Raw genomic sequence first — 15,956 nt, forward strand, 5'->3', positions numbered from 1 at the left:
ACTTTGCATGTCCTTATACATAATTGAGCTACTCCTTATATTGCTAATCGATTTTATGATGGAACCTCAATTTTTTTCGTAGGTGTACTGAGCTCAATTCACAAAGTTTCATGGAGATGTTGAAAAACTTTCATGGCTGATGGGGATTTTGAATCACAAGTGTTATGAACTTTTTTCATGTGATTTGGCATCACATTCGAAGAGAAATTTCACAAGTTGAAAGCTTGGGTTTTGGGTTGGAAAATGGATATTTGAATAAGTGGAATCGTCGTCGGTAAGGAGTGGTGAGCTAGAAGCTAGAGTAGATGGGTTGGGGAAAGACAGCGAGTGCGCCGGTTAAAATTATTCTTGGTTGTGTACTCTAAAATAAGGGCAAATTAGAAACCTTAATGATACTATTTTTTTAATAAGCAAATTAAGTTTACAAAATGAATGTCAATAAAGGCATCCTTAAAAAATGAGTAATCTAGGTAGATTAGGGTCTGCTTGGTATCGTATTAAAAAAATTTCAGAATTTTCAAGACATTTCTTAAAAACATCTTTTAAGAACAATTTTCTTTAAGATTTAAAAACTTATTTGGTATGAGACTCAAAGTTGTTTTTAAATTTTAATAATTTAAGAGAAAAGAAAAAAAAACCCAATAGCAGCTCCTCGTGAATTCAAATATTACTATTAAATTTAATTGGACAGACAAAGAAATTCAAAGAGAGAGTTGGAAGAGAGATGAGAAAGAAAGAGGAGAAAAAGAGCCAAGAGGTGAGAGAAATATAAGGGAGAGATTCAGAAGGAAGGGAGAGTGGAGGAGAGAAAAAAAATAGGATAGTGATAGAGAGCTTGCAGACAAATAGCTTGTTTGGATGTGCTTTTAAAATGATTGAAAGCGCTTTTGGTGAAAATGCTTTTAGAACCAATCTTTAGTAAAAATGCAAGTGAATCCTGAAAAAGCACTTAAAGTGCTTCTTGGAAGAAGTACATAACTGGTGTTTCTGGTAGAAAACACTTTAAGTGCTTTTGAAACCTATAACATTTTTTTCTAAAAGCACTTTTAGTCATTCTAAAAGTACATCCAAACGAGTCCAAAGTTTGAGAGTGATCGGAGAAAATAGATAGAGTAGTGGGTTTGGAGTTTAAAAATTTTAAAAACTCACTTTTTGTGTTTTCTATAAGTAGGCTAATTTTTAAGTTCGTTTGAGTGGAATTTATGAAAACAGTCCAACCAAAATAAGGCGTAAAACTTAAAAAGTGTTTTTGAGTCTATAAAATTGGATTCAAGTAGAGTACCAAACATGCCTTTAATATTTTGGACTAAATTTGTAAATTATATGATATGTTACTAATAGAAAATAAACAATTTAATTAACACTTAACTAATAATCTAATCACCAACCTCTATACTATATCATTTATAAAACTTCTTTTTTTCTTTTTGGTGAACTATCATTTATAAAACTTTATCTGAAAAAATAATGTAACTTTGAAAAATACGTCTCACCTTTACAAGGAAGGGGGGGCCTGAGAGACGATTATTAATTTTCTTTATCGCCACGCGTCAACGTCATAGCTGACTAGTATGGTAGGTAAGAAAACACAGGATTACAACTTCTAGGTCTTCGTCCTCGCCACGCAACCCTCTCATCTGCATTTACATGTCAAAGTAGCGCCTGCCTTGTCAAACCCTTGGCCAATCCGAAACCCTAGCCCCGTCGTAGTAATCACCACGACTCCGTCTCACAAGTTTGAAGCGAAGCCATGGAAGCAACTGAAGCCATCAGCAAGCCGATCTGTGAGTGTTCAGGGAAAACCTGATTTTTATTTTTAATTTACAAATTATACTTTTCGTTTATAAATTCATTTAGGTTTTGGTTTGATGCTAGTATCTAATCAATTGTTTGTTTTTTTTGGGTCAGCCTTGATTGCACCGTGGATTACCGGGTTGTTGATTTGAGGATTGAGGTAACTGTTGCTTTCTTTTGGTTGTTCTGTTGGCGGGTCGATACCGAAACTGTTTGGATGATTAAGTATTTCTGATTAGCTGTTGTATTCTGCTTATGTGTTTGAACTGTTTAATTTTTTATTGCAAGTTATCTGAATATCTGTTTGGTATTGATGCTGGGCTGATGTTTATATTGAATCTATGTTGAATTTGCTTTGATCTGTTTGAAATTGTATGTATGTTTATGGGCTGATTACAATTCTGGAATTTTTTTCGAAATTAGATTTCGGGGTTTGTAGGTTAATTTTGTGCTGGAGTGACCCTTTCTCTGATCAAAGAACAATCACGACAACCACCTTTGTTGATCTTGATTCTTCCTGAGCCGAAACAACGTTGGTTACAGTTCATCTAACCCCCTACTCGTAGAAAGAAAAGAGAAACAAACATATCTGAGGCGTTGGATCATTTCCCTAAAGAAGATCCCCGTATTGACCCCCACAGACCCTAGGGCCAGAGGTAATTCTTTGAGGCAACGTTGCATGCTCTTCAAAGAAGTATGACCTGACCTTAACAATCCATTTAAGAAGCCTGCTGATTGGCATTTTTATGGGTTTTTAACGCATTTCTCTCTCTTTGGTTATTATAAAGTTTGACTTCGCCAAGCAGCTTCTAACTGTGGAATTTCACCAAGTGCTATAATCGTAAATTTTAATGCCTTTATGCTATCATATTTATAAGTCGCCCTGCCATTATGTGTACAATTGGTTTTGTTTTATTTGAAATATTTAGAATTTGTTATCAAATAATTATTTTTTTTGGTAAAAATTGGGTTGTCAATGAATTGATTGATGCTCCTAGGTTGTATCTCTTTCAGGAAAAGACCAATTCGCTTCAAATGCTTCTTCCTCCCATCACCATTGAATTATAGTTAATGTGCATCCGTATTTTGAAAGTTCGTCAATTCAAGAATGCTTGTCTACTTAATTAGCTGAAAACGACCGACATTCTCTTTTTATATGGAAGCTGTATAGTATTGAATGAATTGGTTGCACAATAATGCATGCTTTGGATTGCAGCCATTTAAGTTTGCTTACCTATTTGTCTGATTTTTCTGTATAACCTTGATTACGTTCGTGTTCTCATATATGATTAATATTTTCCCCACCCAGGAAGGATTTGAAAAATATCTTCGATGGCTCATCTTCTAAGAATGATCGGAGCTAGAGTTCTATCTTAATTTTGAATTCGAACTTTTGGATTCATACTTGCTGATAGATATTGGTCTAGCAGACGGAAATGGAAACAAAGATCGCAAAGGTATTGGATAGTGGTCCAAGTGCTAAGCTCGATTCAAAGAGAAAGCGGGCAACTCGGTATGCTGCATATTTTCCTGGAGCTACCCACGGAGTATCGCAGAGGCCGAGCTTGAATAAGCTTGCCAAGCGAAGGAAATTATATGGAAGCAAAAGCAAGCTTATGAGCCATGGATCTCGACGATCCTTACTGGCATCTTATTCAAATTTTTCAAGAAGCGGTGTGCCACAGCGCCTAATGTTTTATCAGAGTGGTGAATGGACTGATTTTCCTCAAGATCTTGTAGACTTGGTTATGAAAGATCTACAGGTCAAGAAGGAAACTGTGAACATCAAATCACATGGTGAACATTATTTGCTAGATTTTTTGCATATGTTCCGATTGGACTTGAAAACTGGTCTACAGCAACCTATTGCTTGGATTGATGAAGCTGGTAGTTGTTTCTTTCCAGAAATTTACGATGAGGACGACGATGAACCAAATTGGTACTGCTCACCTGAAGGTGGCAAAGATTTGGAACCCTGGGCTGAAGAGCATTGCGGGTCACGTGAAATAAGACTGCACCTGGAAATTGAAATAAATGGTATGGGTCATTCTGGGTTGAATGAATGTAGTGGGGAGTCAAATGGCTTTGTAAAGAAAATTCAGGTTGATCAAATACCTGCCAGCCATCGTGATGGTAGGGAAGTTGAGAATAGTTGCAACAGGAAACATGGTCTAATCGTTGATGAGTATTCTGAAGACAATGAAGCAATGACAAAGAATTTAGCTAGAGCAACTGAGATTGAAGGGGAGAATTTGGATCGGGATACTGTCCGTAAAATATTCCTTAAAGGAATGAGCAGCTTTGATAGTGTAGAAGTACTTGATATATACCAGTGCTCAAGTACTCTGATGCAAGCTCGTTTGGAACTTTTTCAGAAGCAGGTAGAAATTACGAAAACGTTTCGCGGTGATGCAAATATACGATATGCTTGGCTTGCTTCTTCTAAAGGAGAGCTTTCAACTATAATGATGTATGGGCTTGGTCATTCTGGACTAGCCACGAACAAGTCCATATATGGCACTGGTGTTCATCTCACAAAAGCAAGCTTCTCTAACACCTGGTCAGTGTTTGTTTGTTAACTATTTATGTTTTCTGTGTGAGAATTATGTTCTACTGTTCATATGAATGATGAGATGTTTGAAAAGAGTTAGTATTCCTGGGTTGGGTTGCTACTTCCGCCATTGATAAAAATGGTTTAGGGTTTCCTGAATAACATTGTCGGCACAGTTGACGGATAGTATTAAGGGCTAGACATGATTACTGTGAAATATGGAGGTGGTATTGTCTGTCTGACATTATTAATGTTATTGTCCTGCACCTAGTGTCTTGTTAGGCCTAGTTATTCCATATGGCATGTCCTCTGTGACCTGCAACTGTTTATTACCCGCTAGCTTGGAAAATGGCTATTTTGAGTGACAATGCTATAGCAGGCATTTATTAATTTGTTTTTGTTCACTACCTTCATTGATCAAAATGTACTAAGGTAATTGTTAGTTGCTTCTCTTTTATTATGGTTGTATGTTACTGCTGGCTTCCTTTGCCATGAGAAGGTATTGGTATTGGTTATTAAGGGTATCTTTTCTGATAATTTGACTTATGCTCTTACAGTTGTTGTACATATTGTTACTCTTTGTTAGTATGCTCATTAGAGGTGGAATAAACTTTTCATTTGTTCACAGTGCAAGTTCTTGTGATGTTGACGAAAATGGGATACGACACATGTTATTCTGTCGTGTCATAATGGGAAATATGGAGTTACTTCACCCTGGAAGTACACAATTCCATCCCAGTAGCAAAGACTTTGATAGTGGAGTGGATGGTCTTCAGGATCCAAAACATTATATTGTCTGGAATATGAACATGAATACACACATATATCCAGAATTTGTTGTTAGTTTCAAGATCACATCCAATACTGAAGGTGATACTCTAATCTTTAAATCTTCCAGTTTGTTTCAATTATTTTCTTTTGCTAACCTGTAATAAGAACCTATGTGTCCGTACTTACTGTATTTTAATAGTTCTATGGCTCTGAAATACACTGTTAAGTAGCTGTTACAATTTGGATGGAAAATGTTTGGAAGTTGGTTTAAGCAAACAGGCTTCATCCATTGGCCATAGACATCAATGGTTGGGATGTTTCACCAAATCCAAGAGATGAATGATGAATCACCTCTCCAACTTCTGATTCACTGAGATAGCTGCCTGTATCTTCAGAAAATGCTGTATCAGTAACTTGTTTTCATTATTTGGGACTTTTTTTTGAGTACTTGAGAACTGGCACTTGACTTGTTTTACAGGGCGTCTGATTGGAACTGAGAATAAACTTGGTGCATCCGGGGTCGCGACATCCTGCCAAGGACCACAGGGCTCGTCTGCAGTTGATACAGTGTGTGCCAAACTTTCATATATTTTTTATGGTTGTTCTTGGCTGTAACATGGGATGCTTGTAACTTTACCTGATTACTTGTATGCTTTATTACTAAATCTTACATCTAATCCTCATAGTGGAATGCTTGACGTGAGTTACATGTTCATCCAATCCAAGTGGCTGCCTCCTGAAAATTTTATTCTGATGAGCTTAGTTTGACATATAAGTCCTCATCCATATTGAGGCTTAGATCTTATTTTCGAGCTGTTTGATTTGTTGAACTAAAGTCCCTGAGAAGTTTGGTAGGCTTTCTATGTCTTGAACCGAGTAAAATTCCCCTTCAGTGGATAGTACAGCTTGCATTATTTTGGGTCTTAGTTTCACATTTTTACTTTGAGAATATTTTGTATTGCAACAGAAGTTTTCTTGCTATTTTTTTGGCTTTCTTTTATTGACTGTGGAGTACTAGTAGACCATGGTGCTCAGCAATTAGCATTTTTTATTTTATTCCTAATAGGGGAGCGAGACTCAGCCACGTTCTGATTCTGGGAAATCTCATGGAAACAATATTCAAATGGTTTCAAAGCCTGGGGGATTTCAGGGGGAAAGCACTACTACTGGTTCTGCTCCTCAAAGAGCCCCTAAATCGCCTTGGATGCCTTTCCCCATGTTATTTTCTGCTATTGAAAATAAAGTTCCTCCTGAAGTTATGAAACACGTTAATGTTCATTATGACTTGTTCAGGGTATGATTAATATTGTTATTTTCCCTTCTCCCTTTTTTTGTTTGAACTTTTTAGCCTCGAAATATCTTGACACTTCTGTGTCTGATTATGATAATATCTTTTCAGGTAAAAAAGATAACTCGTGATGAATTTGTGAAAAAGTTGAGGTTGGTTGTTGGAGATACTTTGTTGAGGTCTACGATTACAGAACTTCAATGTAAGGTACAATTTTACTTTTTTTGGAGTAATTGGGTCACAGTGACCTTCGTCAGTTTCAACATGGATTTATTTAGTACATTAAAAGGATGAAATTAATTTACTAAAGAACAATAATGCAATCGAATAATTTAGTTTTTAGTTTGTTCTTTAGCCATTCTATTCTTTATCCAAAATTGTGGGTTGGAAACAAGTCTATATACAGTTTTACAGGTGTTCCTTTTGTATTAAATTGTATTATAAAATATGATTATGAAAATACATGATATTGAATAGATATCATATACAAATTTAACTTGTATGATTATTGAGCTATATTTTGACTTTTTAATTTTAAATGAAGCATAGATACCAATCGAGATTTGATACAAACTTAGGCTCTGGACATTGTTTATGCACATTTTATACTAGTTTGTTATAAGGACATGGTATTGAGCACAGAGCTCAGGTGCAAAGGGTGAATTGTCACGTCCCGGATCCGAAGTTGGTGAAAGAATAACCCGCGACCGGTGCGTGAGTAAAAATTTTTTAAAAATAAAAACAAAAACAAACTTCTCTTATTCAAAAAAATCCGAAAAACCTTACAAGGTGTACAAAATAATAATAAAAAACTCTTAAATTCCTTGTCTAACACAACCTCATCTTGTCTAGCACCCTGTCTTGCCAAATAACTCATCTGTAAAATAAAAGGGTGACTGGTGAGCAACAACCACCGTTGCCTAGTGAGTAGAATATGTAATATGCAGTCAAGCGTGCTGTTTTACCCACACTAAGATATATGATAATAATAATCAAATCATTATACATAGTGCCATATCATACCGTCCCTTCACATTTCGATTATCCTTCATGATATGTAGCTCACCACATGACCCCTACATTTTCCATTTTGCTCTAATTTACCCGGGTGCCATACATTTATCTATCAGATAACCAAACAATACTGTTCTCATGCTTCATGAACATCTCAAACGATTGCACATGGAATGTATATATACACACGTCGAAATCGATTACACGAAATCAAACATGCTTGACTCGAAAATAGATCGAGATTTAGAAATAGAATAAATCCCATGATAACTCATGGTTTTCATGTTATCTAATAAATAAGAATATTTGGAACACAATACTTAAACCACTCACCTCGATTGATAGCTAGTCCACAAACAATCTCCACACATCTAACCCTCTAACCCTCTAACCTAAACTCTTTTTCCTCACTCTCTTTTCTGTATATATAAGCATATACATTTACATACATGCATGTACATAACCTGGAAGATGCATGCATTGCAGCAGCCAACCTACGTTTCTAGTGGAGTTGAATAAATGAATGAATGCAAGTCCTTTTATAGTGGAAATGGGCGGTTAAAAGACTTAAGGGCTACTAAGCAAATATAAATGAATGGATGGATAAAAATATGGTCTGATCTTGAAGTAACGAGTCAACAAAGGAGAAGTTGACACCTACAAAAGCAAGTTGCTGCGTGTTTTAAACTAAAACGAAACTATCCCCTTAACTGACACCACTAAATATATGAGATAGATTTCAATTGCAGTCCACAGCTTTCAAAATGCATGCTTGAAAACCTAGTGATTATAAATTGTAAACAAACCACAACAATAAACTAAAAATATACATAAATAAATTGAAGAAACCATGTACAATAATATCTTTTTATAGAAAGTACACATTTAAAAATACGGGATCTCACATGAATACTGTTAACCACTAGAGTTACAAGCTCTTGGCATATTTTATTATCTAAGAAGTTAAGAAAGAGGTCAGGATACCACAAATATGGATTGTGGAAAATGACGTAGATTACAGAAGAACCGTTTCCGATTGACCAATTTAGGTGAAATGCAGTGCTTCTTCAGTTCCAGTCTATTACAGTCTAAGGACTTTAATTTTTTAAGTCCCAATGGATTGAGACCAAGTTATTAAGAAATGGACCACAAAATGTTAGAGGTGATTATGAATGCCCTCCATGAGCATTACAAAGAAGTGAGAGGGATTTGCAAATCCCTACATGGAAAGTGTCATTTTCCCACTCATATTCCTTTGTAATGCTCATGGAGGGCATTCCTAATCACCTCTATCTGGTTCATTTCTTAAAAACTTGGTGTCACTCCAAGGCCCAAGTTGGAAATTCCCTTGGGACTTTGAAATTCCTTACCTTTGACCAAAAAAAAAGAAAAAATGAAAGTCCCTAACGCAAACGCAGCCTAAGATTAAACCAGACTCGATGGTTGATTGGTTCCAAGTGAACCCAGTCGCATTGGCTCATCCAGTTTTTAGATCAGATCCTGTGGTATAAGTTTATTCATTATTTTGTTTTTGCTTGCAGATGCCTTATAAAAGCAATGAGTAAATTCGAAGTTCCAAAGACAGGTTTACGCTGCCTCTAGTAGTGTGGTCCTGCCTCTCGTAGCCTGTCCATAAAAGTTTCAGATATCTGAAGACAAAGATCGTTTGAAGCTTGCCTGGTACTAATGTGTCGACATGAAGAAAATGTTATCATGGACCTATTTAAGGTTTGTTATTTAGGAATATGGGAATTCTTAGCTTGTTTTTTTTGGCGAAATTTTGTCTAAACATATTACAATTACGTTGGTGTAGTGCTTAAAGTTTATGCTTTGTGTAGAACCTAGATTTTATGGTTTTAAAGTGGATTTCTGCTGTCTACCATTCTTGTGTATATTTTGGAACTCATAGCATGGAGAACGCCTTCATCTCCAGTGAAGCTTTTGCACTCTTCATTAACTTCGGTCCAAATCTATCTTGAATGGCTTCTGATTTTCATACTCTTGACTACCCCTTTCACGTTCTTTTCTTCGAAAATTGATACGTATCTACTTGCTATCCAGCATTGTTGCAACTTATTTGAAACACCGATAATCAGGAATCGTAGTTGTATTTTGTTTTTGTTTTTTCCCCTTATTTTTTTTGTCGTAGGTAGACCTGTAAACGGATGGGGATCCATCGGATTTGGATTTTATTATCAGACTGAAAGTTTCGATCAATATTCTATTAATTACATCGGATTTGGATCGTATCCGGATCAAAAAGATCCGATCCGTTGACAGGTCTGGGTATGGTTATTGTTTTGGAACTCCAAATTTGCTTGCTTGAGTTTTTCCTCCCAGAACTCCCAAAGTTTTTAATGACATAGGGATCCATCAATTTGTTTCTCTATGTACTTCTTACGTGCCTTTCATTCTTTCTGAACCCTAGTCTGTACTCGGAACACAAGGTTGACATGTCACACTGTAGAGAATATTCTTACTGTTCTTCCACTTGTATTATGATACTTAGTTTGTCATCGTGTGTTTCAGGTACGTTGAAACACCTTATCAGTAACTAGGGATGTAACGTACAAGGATTGTTATGTGCATGTAATTCTCTACGTCAAGTTTGTACTTCGGTTTTCTGTAACATTTAAGATTTCAAGCATGGTAATGTAAGCAAAAATAACAAAAGAATGAACAAATTAAACAATGAATATCGATTTGTTAAGACCATATATTAGAAAGTAAAAATCAAGTCTCATTGGAGTTTGGAAATATTTAGGGACCGTCTAATAACCATTTCGTCTTTAGTTTTTATTTTCACCTTTTTTCTGAACTTTTGCCCCTATAAGGAATATGAATGAGATCCTCAAAATCTAAGATGAGAATGGACGATTTTGTGCAGGATTTTAAACTGCGTTTCTCTTCCTCCGATCCCTGTGCCATGCAACTATTAATAAAGTCATTAAAAGGGAAGTTTTTTTTAACTTTTCGTTAGTTTTCCTAAGAAATAATGCAACCTTCAAAAATGCAAGGCCTCACCCAGCTAAAGTTCATGCTTTAGCTACTGCTATTGGGATGGATTTTTCAAGAATAACTGCAGACCAAGAAAGAAAAAAGGAAAGGATCTGTGGCACCCGCCTCATTAGGTGTACGTACTATAACGGTGGCTGAAGCGTTGGCGCTCAAAGATTCAATTAAGATTGCAAAACAGAAGGGTTTTTCTCCTTTCATCGTGTGACTTGGAAGCATATTTATCGTGGAGGGAGACTCTAAGCTAGTTATAGATGCTGTGGAAGGAAAGGTGTGTTGTCCCTTGGAGAATTCGAGACACGATTGATGACATTTGTTGGTTGGCTTTCTCATTTCGTTGTGTGACTTGGAAGCATATTTATCATGAAACAAATTTTGTCGCTGATGCAATGACTGATGTCTCTCTAATATGCATGTTTGGGATAGGACCCTTCCTTTACGGGCTACTTCTGCTTTTATGATTGATTGTATTGGTACTGGTTGTTTGCAAGGTTTCTCGCCTTAATTAATTAATTTTTTTAGCAAATCGTGCAATGCATCATAAAATAACATAAACAAACATAGGTAAGGTCAAGAAAAAATCCCTTTAAGCAACTAGGACTGTTTCGAAAGAACTGCACACACCGTCATGTCATAGTAACTATGGGTTGAATCCTAAGAAGTGCTAATTATCAAACAAAGGACAATTGCTTCCACAACCCATGAACTCTCCAAGTGGGCTCAGTTAAATTACCATTCTCATTGAGTGTAACTACGATTTTCGAATCTTTGATCTCTACACCTCGAAGTGGAAGGATGTAAACATCTCATAGGTTCCAATATGATTCTCATTCTAACCCGACAATCGTGGATAATCGTTGTTTGCTATCTAATATTTCCACAAAAGCATCATTCAGCCTAAAGTACTAATCCTTATGATTAGGTTGAACATTTTTTTCGAGAATGTGCTTGATTACATAGTCGACATCTTATTGGCCTATCCGTTGGGGATATTTTATCAACCAAAGAAAAAAGTTGGTCCAATTACCACACAGTCTTTAGGTTCTCTAGTCATGAGGCTAAACGTGCTACATTTTTGTCTTCAAAGAATTATTTTTTAACGATAATGCTAGAGAGATCAAACTATTTTTTTTTGAAGTGCAGTAAAGGTAAGAATATTTCAATCTTGTGTCGGATGGATATTTATAGAAAATATAAATTTTCTACATTAACTGAAGCGGATGTCAATCACTAGTGATCCCTCCCTAGCCACATAATCCATATGCTAAGTCATGGAGGGGGGCAAACACAAAAAGTGTGAGTGAGGAAAAATAAAGATTTACTAAAACCTTTGTTTTACGTAATATAACAAACCAAAGCTGTAAAATTTGTACAATTTCCAAAATCATACTACAAATAAGTATGAAAAACCAATGTAAAATGTATAAAACAGTTATGCTAAGGATATGGGTAAATCATAAATATCTCCACAAATGTAACACAATATGCTAATCAAAATTATATGACTGCGCTCTGTATTTGGAGTTTCGCCAAAAATTGAGTTTTTTTTCGTCGAAAATGTTCACAGAGATATAATAAAGTCAAAACTCAACCATTTTTCACGATCTTTACATCAAAATGCAGCTTACGAAGAGAGAAACAAGATTATACTTACTTGCAGTCCAAAAGATGGCTGAAAATGGACAAAGAATCTCTGCTCCAACTTGCCCTTGACCTTAAAACACATATAACTTTTTCGTTACAAGTCTCGTTTACATCTCGTTTGTACTCACGCGTTCTTAGTGATGAGTACTACAAGAATATAGCAAGAAAGGAAACAAAATATAAAAGGAGCTCAAATGTCCACATAGGATGTCCACCGCATTTTTGTAATTTCACAACTTCAAGAAATAAAATACAACAATATTAGGAACGAGTTGTAACAATGCAATAAATATCCTTATTTTACATATATCTTAAATGTAATCATTTACCCGTATACTCGACAAAAAAAAGAAAGTCACTTATTCACCGAACACTTGTCTAATGAACCTTAAATTCATATTGTCGTGGAAGATGGTTGATAGATTGGATTAGATGGTTTTCTAATAGCATTAGCACCAGCTTATTAAAACACAATTATATTAAGGTATCAAATTAGGAAGGTCAAATTGCATCTTCGTCCAAGTCTTCCGTTTGCACCTGGACGGCCCTACACACCTCCACACCACCACCATCACATCTCACCCAGCCCTACACCACCGCCAGAATTCACCAAAACCGACACCACTGAGGCCATCTCCATATCGTCCCCGTACAAGAGTGCGTGTGAGAGAGATGGGGACAGAAAGAGAAGAGAGAATCCATTTTTATGTATTTTTTTACTAAATTTAAAATTAACCAGATAAGAAATTACAATAAATATGCTGTTTATTATGTGAATTAATCGAATTTTTTTTTAGTTTAAAAATATTGATGTACTAACAAAAATAAAAAATAAAAGTAAAAAAAAAACTCGAAAAAGTAAAAAAAGCAGAAATTAGGCGCGTACATTTGTCACTCGATTTATAAAACGACATGAAACAAATAGTAAAATAAAAACCAAAATAATAGAAAAAACGTGTTGATTCAGAAGTCTGAGCTGGCAGCACCAAAATTATTATTAAAAAAATAATAAAATAAAAAGCTCTCTCCGTCGGTCCGTCCTCTATAAAACCACAAACTATCCAAATCTCCCACCAAACCCAATTCCGCGAAATATCCAAGAAACCAAGACAAAACGGAACTCAACCCAAACCCGCAAATGTTTCAAGAAACGGCGCCGTGTTGGTCGAGCGTGGTTCAGTCGGCGGCGTCGACTCCGTGGACTCGGCTCGAGGACAAGGTGTTTGAGCAGGCGCTGGTCAGGTTCTCCGAGGACTTGCCCAATCGGTGGGAGAGGATCGCCGAAGAGTTGCCGGGCAAGACTCCCAAGGAGGTGTTGGAGCACTACGAGGACTTGGTGCACGATGTCTTGGAAATCGATTCCGGCCGGGTCAATTTGCCCAGTTATGCTGATGAGTCGATGGTCGGCTGGGAGGACACGGCCAGTCAGATCACTTTTGGGTCCAACCGCGAGCCTGAGAGGAAGAAGGGAACGCCTTGGACTGAAGAAGAACACAAGTAATTTCTTTCCCTCTCCATATCGTTTTTTGGTATTTCCTTAATTTTCAAACTTTGTTTTTAACTGGTAAGAAATTGATTGAGAGAGAAATTAAACTAAACTGAGATAATTATTGTCATATATATATATATACATACACATATTGGTTATTTGATTCTAGAAAACAACCGAAGAAAATGATGTAGGTGATTTGCGTTGTTTTTGTTTTCGGGGAAATTGGCTGAAATGATCACTTTTTTTCGGTATTTGGCCAAATATGCCATCCATATTTGATCAAATACTGAACATTTCGCCAATTGGAATTTGTAAGTTGATTGTTTCAGCCAGCCAATTTCCGTCCTTTTGGTATTTGTTTGGAAACAATGGGTTGTAATTTACTTTTTATAGCTACATGTGTATATTTATTTTAAGTGCTCCAAATAATTAATGTTTTAATGTTCAAAATGTTGGTTCATCACCTTGTCCTCCATTTTGTTTTGCTACCAACTGGAGCTAGTTGGAATGGTGCTAGATTCTATATTTATGTTCACCATTAAGTGTTTGATGATGTCATGAAAACTTTCTTGCCAGCTGAACCGGGAATTTCACCTTCTTTTTTCGATTTAGGAGTTTGGATGTTGCATTGCTAAATTTGGAATTTCTGTTTTGTATCTAAAAACATATCATGGACATCCCATTTTCATTGAAGAGGGTTGTGGTTTTCCGAAGGCCGAAGGCCGTTAATTTCTTAATTTAGGGACTTTAAGTAATCGAAATTCTTATTTCATACAAGCTCTTGCATGTCTAACCCTATTTTTCTAGAATATATTGCATAACTACATAAATTGAGGTAAAGCTAGCCGACATTTACCTCTCCCAGACCATGTGTAAAGCGGGAGCCTTGTGCACTGGGTACGACCTAATATTGCATAACTACATAATTGATACTTGAATCGATAGGTTTTTGTTCGAGTTTTCTAAAATTTTTATGTAGTTCATTGATAGGTCAGGCATACTGACAATCGTGGTTCTGTTATCATGAAATTTATTCATGTACTGTTTTTTACGAACCTACGTCAGATTTAAATATGGTGTGGTTGTGTTAGGAAATAGTAATAATAATACCAAATTACGTTACTACCTGATAGCTCGATTATACTGTTCAGGACCCTGATTTTCTTTGTGTACTCTTAACAGGTTATTTCTAATTGGACTAAAAAAGTTTGGTAAGGGCGACTGGAGGAGCATTTCAAGGAATGTGGTTGTGACAAGAACACCAACCCAAGTAGCAAGCCACGCCCAGAAGTATTTCCTTCGTCAAACCTCAATGAAAAAGGAAAGGAAAAGATCAAGCATTCACGACATAACCACTGTAGAGAGCAACTCAGTATCTGTGCCTGCTGATCGCAACTGGATTCCTCCACCTGCAGTTCCGGTTCATCAGTCTCCATTGCAACATTTGACCCAACAGAGTCATTTGCCTGATCAGGGGGATTTGTCGGGGTACCAAGATTTTGGCTATCCGATGTAAAGATGATTACAATCTCGTGCTGCATGCTCTGTATATAGAGAAATTGCCTTCTATGAACAGTCCAATTTGTAAAGTTCTAAATTTTTTCAGTTCTTTGTAGCCGGTAGGCGATTAGGAGATCTGTGACGTGAATATGACAGTTTAGGTTCTGTTTTCTTTTGTGAAGGGAGAAAGAATTAGTGGAGAATAGGTGTGGATTATGTAGGATACTGTTATTAGTTGATAACCTCTTTCTTGCCCAGTAAATTTTGTGTACAAATTTCTTTGGTTTACTGGTTCTGCAGAGCCGAGTGCAATGGCGTTCTAGAATTCATATGACCGACCTTACTTAGTGGAAAAAACTTTGTTGTTGTTGTTGTTGTTGTTGTTGTTGTTGTACTGGTTCTGCAGGGCACTTTGAGTTGGATTCTGCTAGTGCAGTGTTGCTGGTCCAAAGGCCTTGGTTTGGGCTAGGGGCAATTTTCGGACGGATCAAACCGGAAACAAGGTTCGCAATTTTTCTTGTTTCCAGTTTTTGTTCCCAAAATTCCGGATCGGATTAGAGTTTTCAGAGAAGGAAGAGATGTAGTAAGACGGATTCAACCCTTGAATCTGCCTCCGCTGTCGACCGAGCACCGAGACCGAGGGAAGAGAGGCTTCATGGTATTACGATAACAAGGTTGAATTTTCATGGTATTAAGTATAACGTAGACTTGAAAACTCACCTTGTAATATGACATCCACGTAATTAAATATAACGTAGACTTGAAAACTCACCGCCTGCCAGTTCAGTTGCTGGTAGAAAGGCTTCGTTCTACTTTTCAGACGAGTGATCAGGATCTATCCAATCCAAAGTCAACCTGCCCACCCTTGAAGATAAGTTTGTTTTTCA

The 15,956-nt window shown here is 36.5% G+C and overlaps 2 protein-coding genes across 7 annotated transcripts; both read left to right on the forward strand.

Moving 5' to 3' along the window:
- Positions 1-1,432: 1,432 nt before the first annotated feature.
- On the forward strand, positions 1,433-9,375 carry LOC103410385 (inactive poly [ADP-ribose] polymerase RCD1-like). Of its 6 annotated transcripts, XM_029094833.2 has the most exons (9): positions 1,555-1,784; positions 1,909-1,954; positions 2,218-2,450; positions 3,104-4,354; positions 4,974-5,215; positions 5,595-5,683; positions 6,183-6,410; positions 6,516-6,611; positions 8,960-9,375. In XM_029094833.2, exons 4-9 carry the CDS (start codon positions 3,231-3,233, stop codon positions 8,981-8,983), a joined length of 1,803 nt encoding a protein of 600 aa, XP_028950666.1. In that variant the 5' UTR covers positions 1,555-1,784; positions 1,909-1,954; positions 2,218-2,450; positions 3,104-3,230; the 3' UTR covers positions 8,984-9,375. The 6 variants fall into 6 exon arrangements, with proteins under 6 accessions (XP_028950672.1, XP_028950665.1, XP_028950670.1 ...); XM_029094832.2 differs by lacking the exon at positions 2,218-2,450 and having other exon boundaries at positions 1,488-1,784; XM_029094837.2 differs by lacking the exon at positions 2,218-2,450 and having other exon boundaries at positions 1,488-1,784; positions 6,516-6,606.
- A 3,750-nt stretch (positions 9,376-13,125) lies between these two features.
- LOC103426918 (transcription factor DIVARICATA-like) lies at positions 13,126-15,331 on the forward strand. Its single transcript, XM_008364997.4, has 2 exons — positions 13,126-13,574; positions 14,752-15,331. Exons 1-2 carry the CDS (start codon positions 13,216-13,218, stop codon positions 15,083-15,085), a joined length of 693 nt encoding a protein of 230 aa, XP_008363219.1. The 5' UTR covers positions 13,126-13,215; the 3' UTR covers positions 15,086-15,331.
- Positions 15,332-15,956: the final 625 nt, after the last annotated feature.

Source organism: Malus domestica, chromosome 02 (genome assembly GCF_042453785.1).
Source record: "Malus domestica chromosome 02, GDT2T_hap1".
NCBI lineage: Eukaryota > Viridiplantae > Streptophyta > Magnoliopsida > Rosales > Rosaceae > Malus > Malus domestica.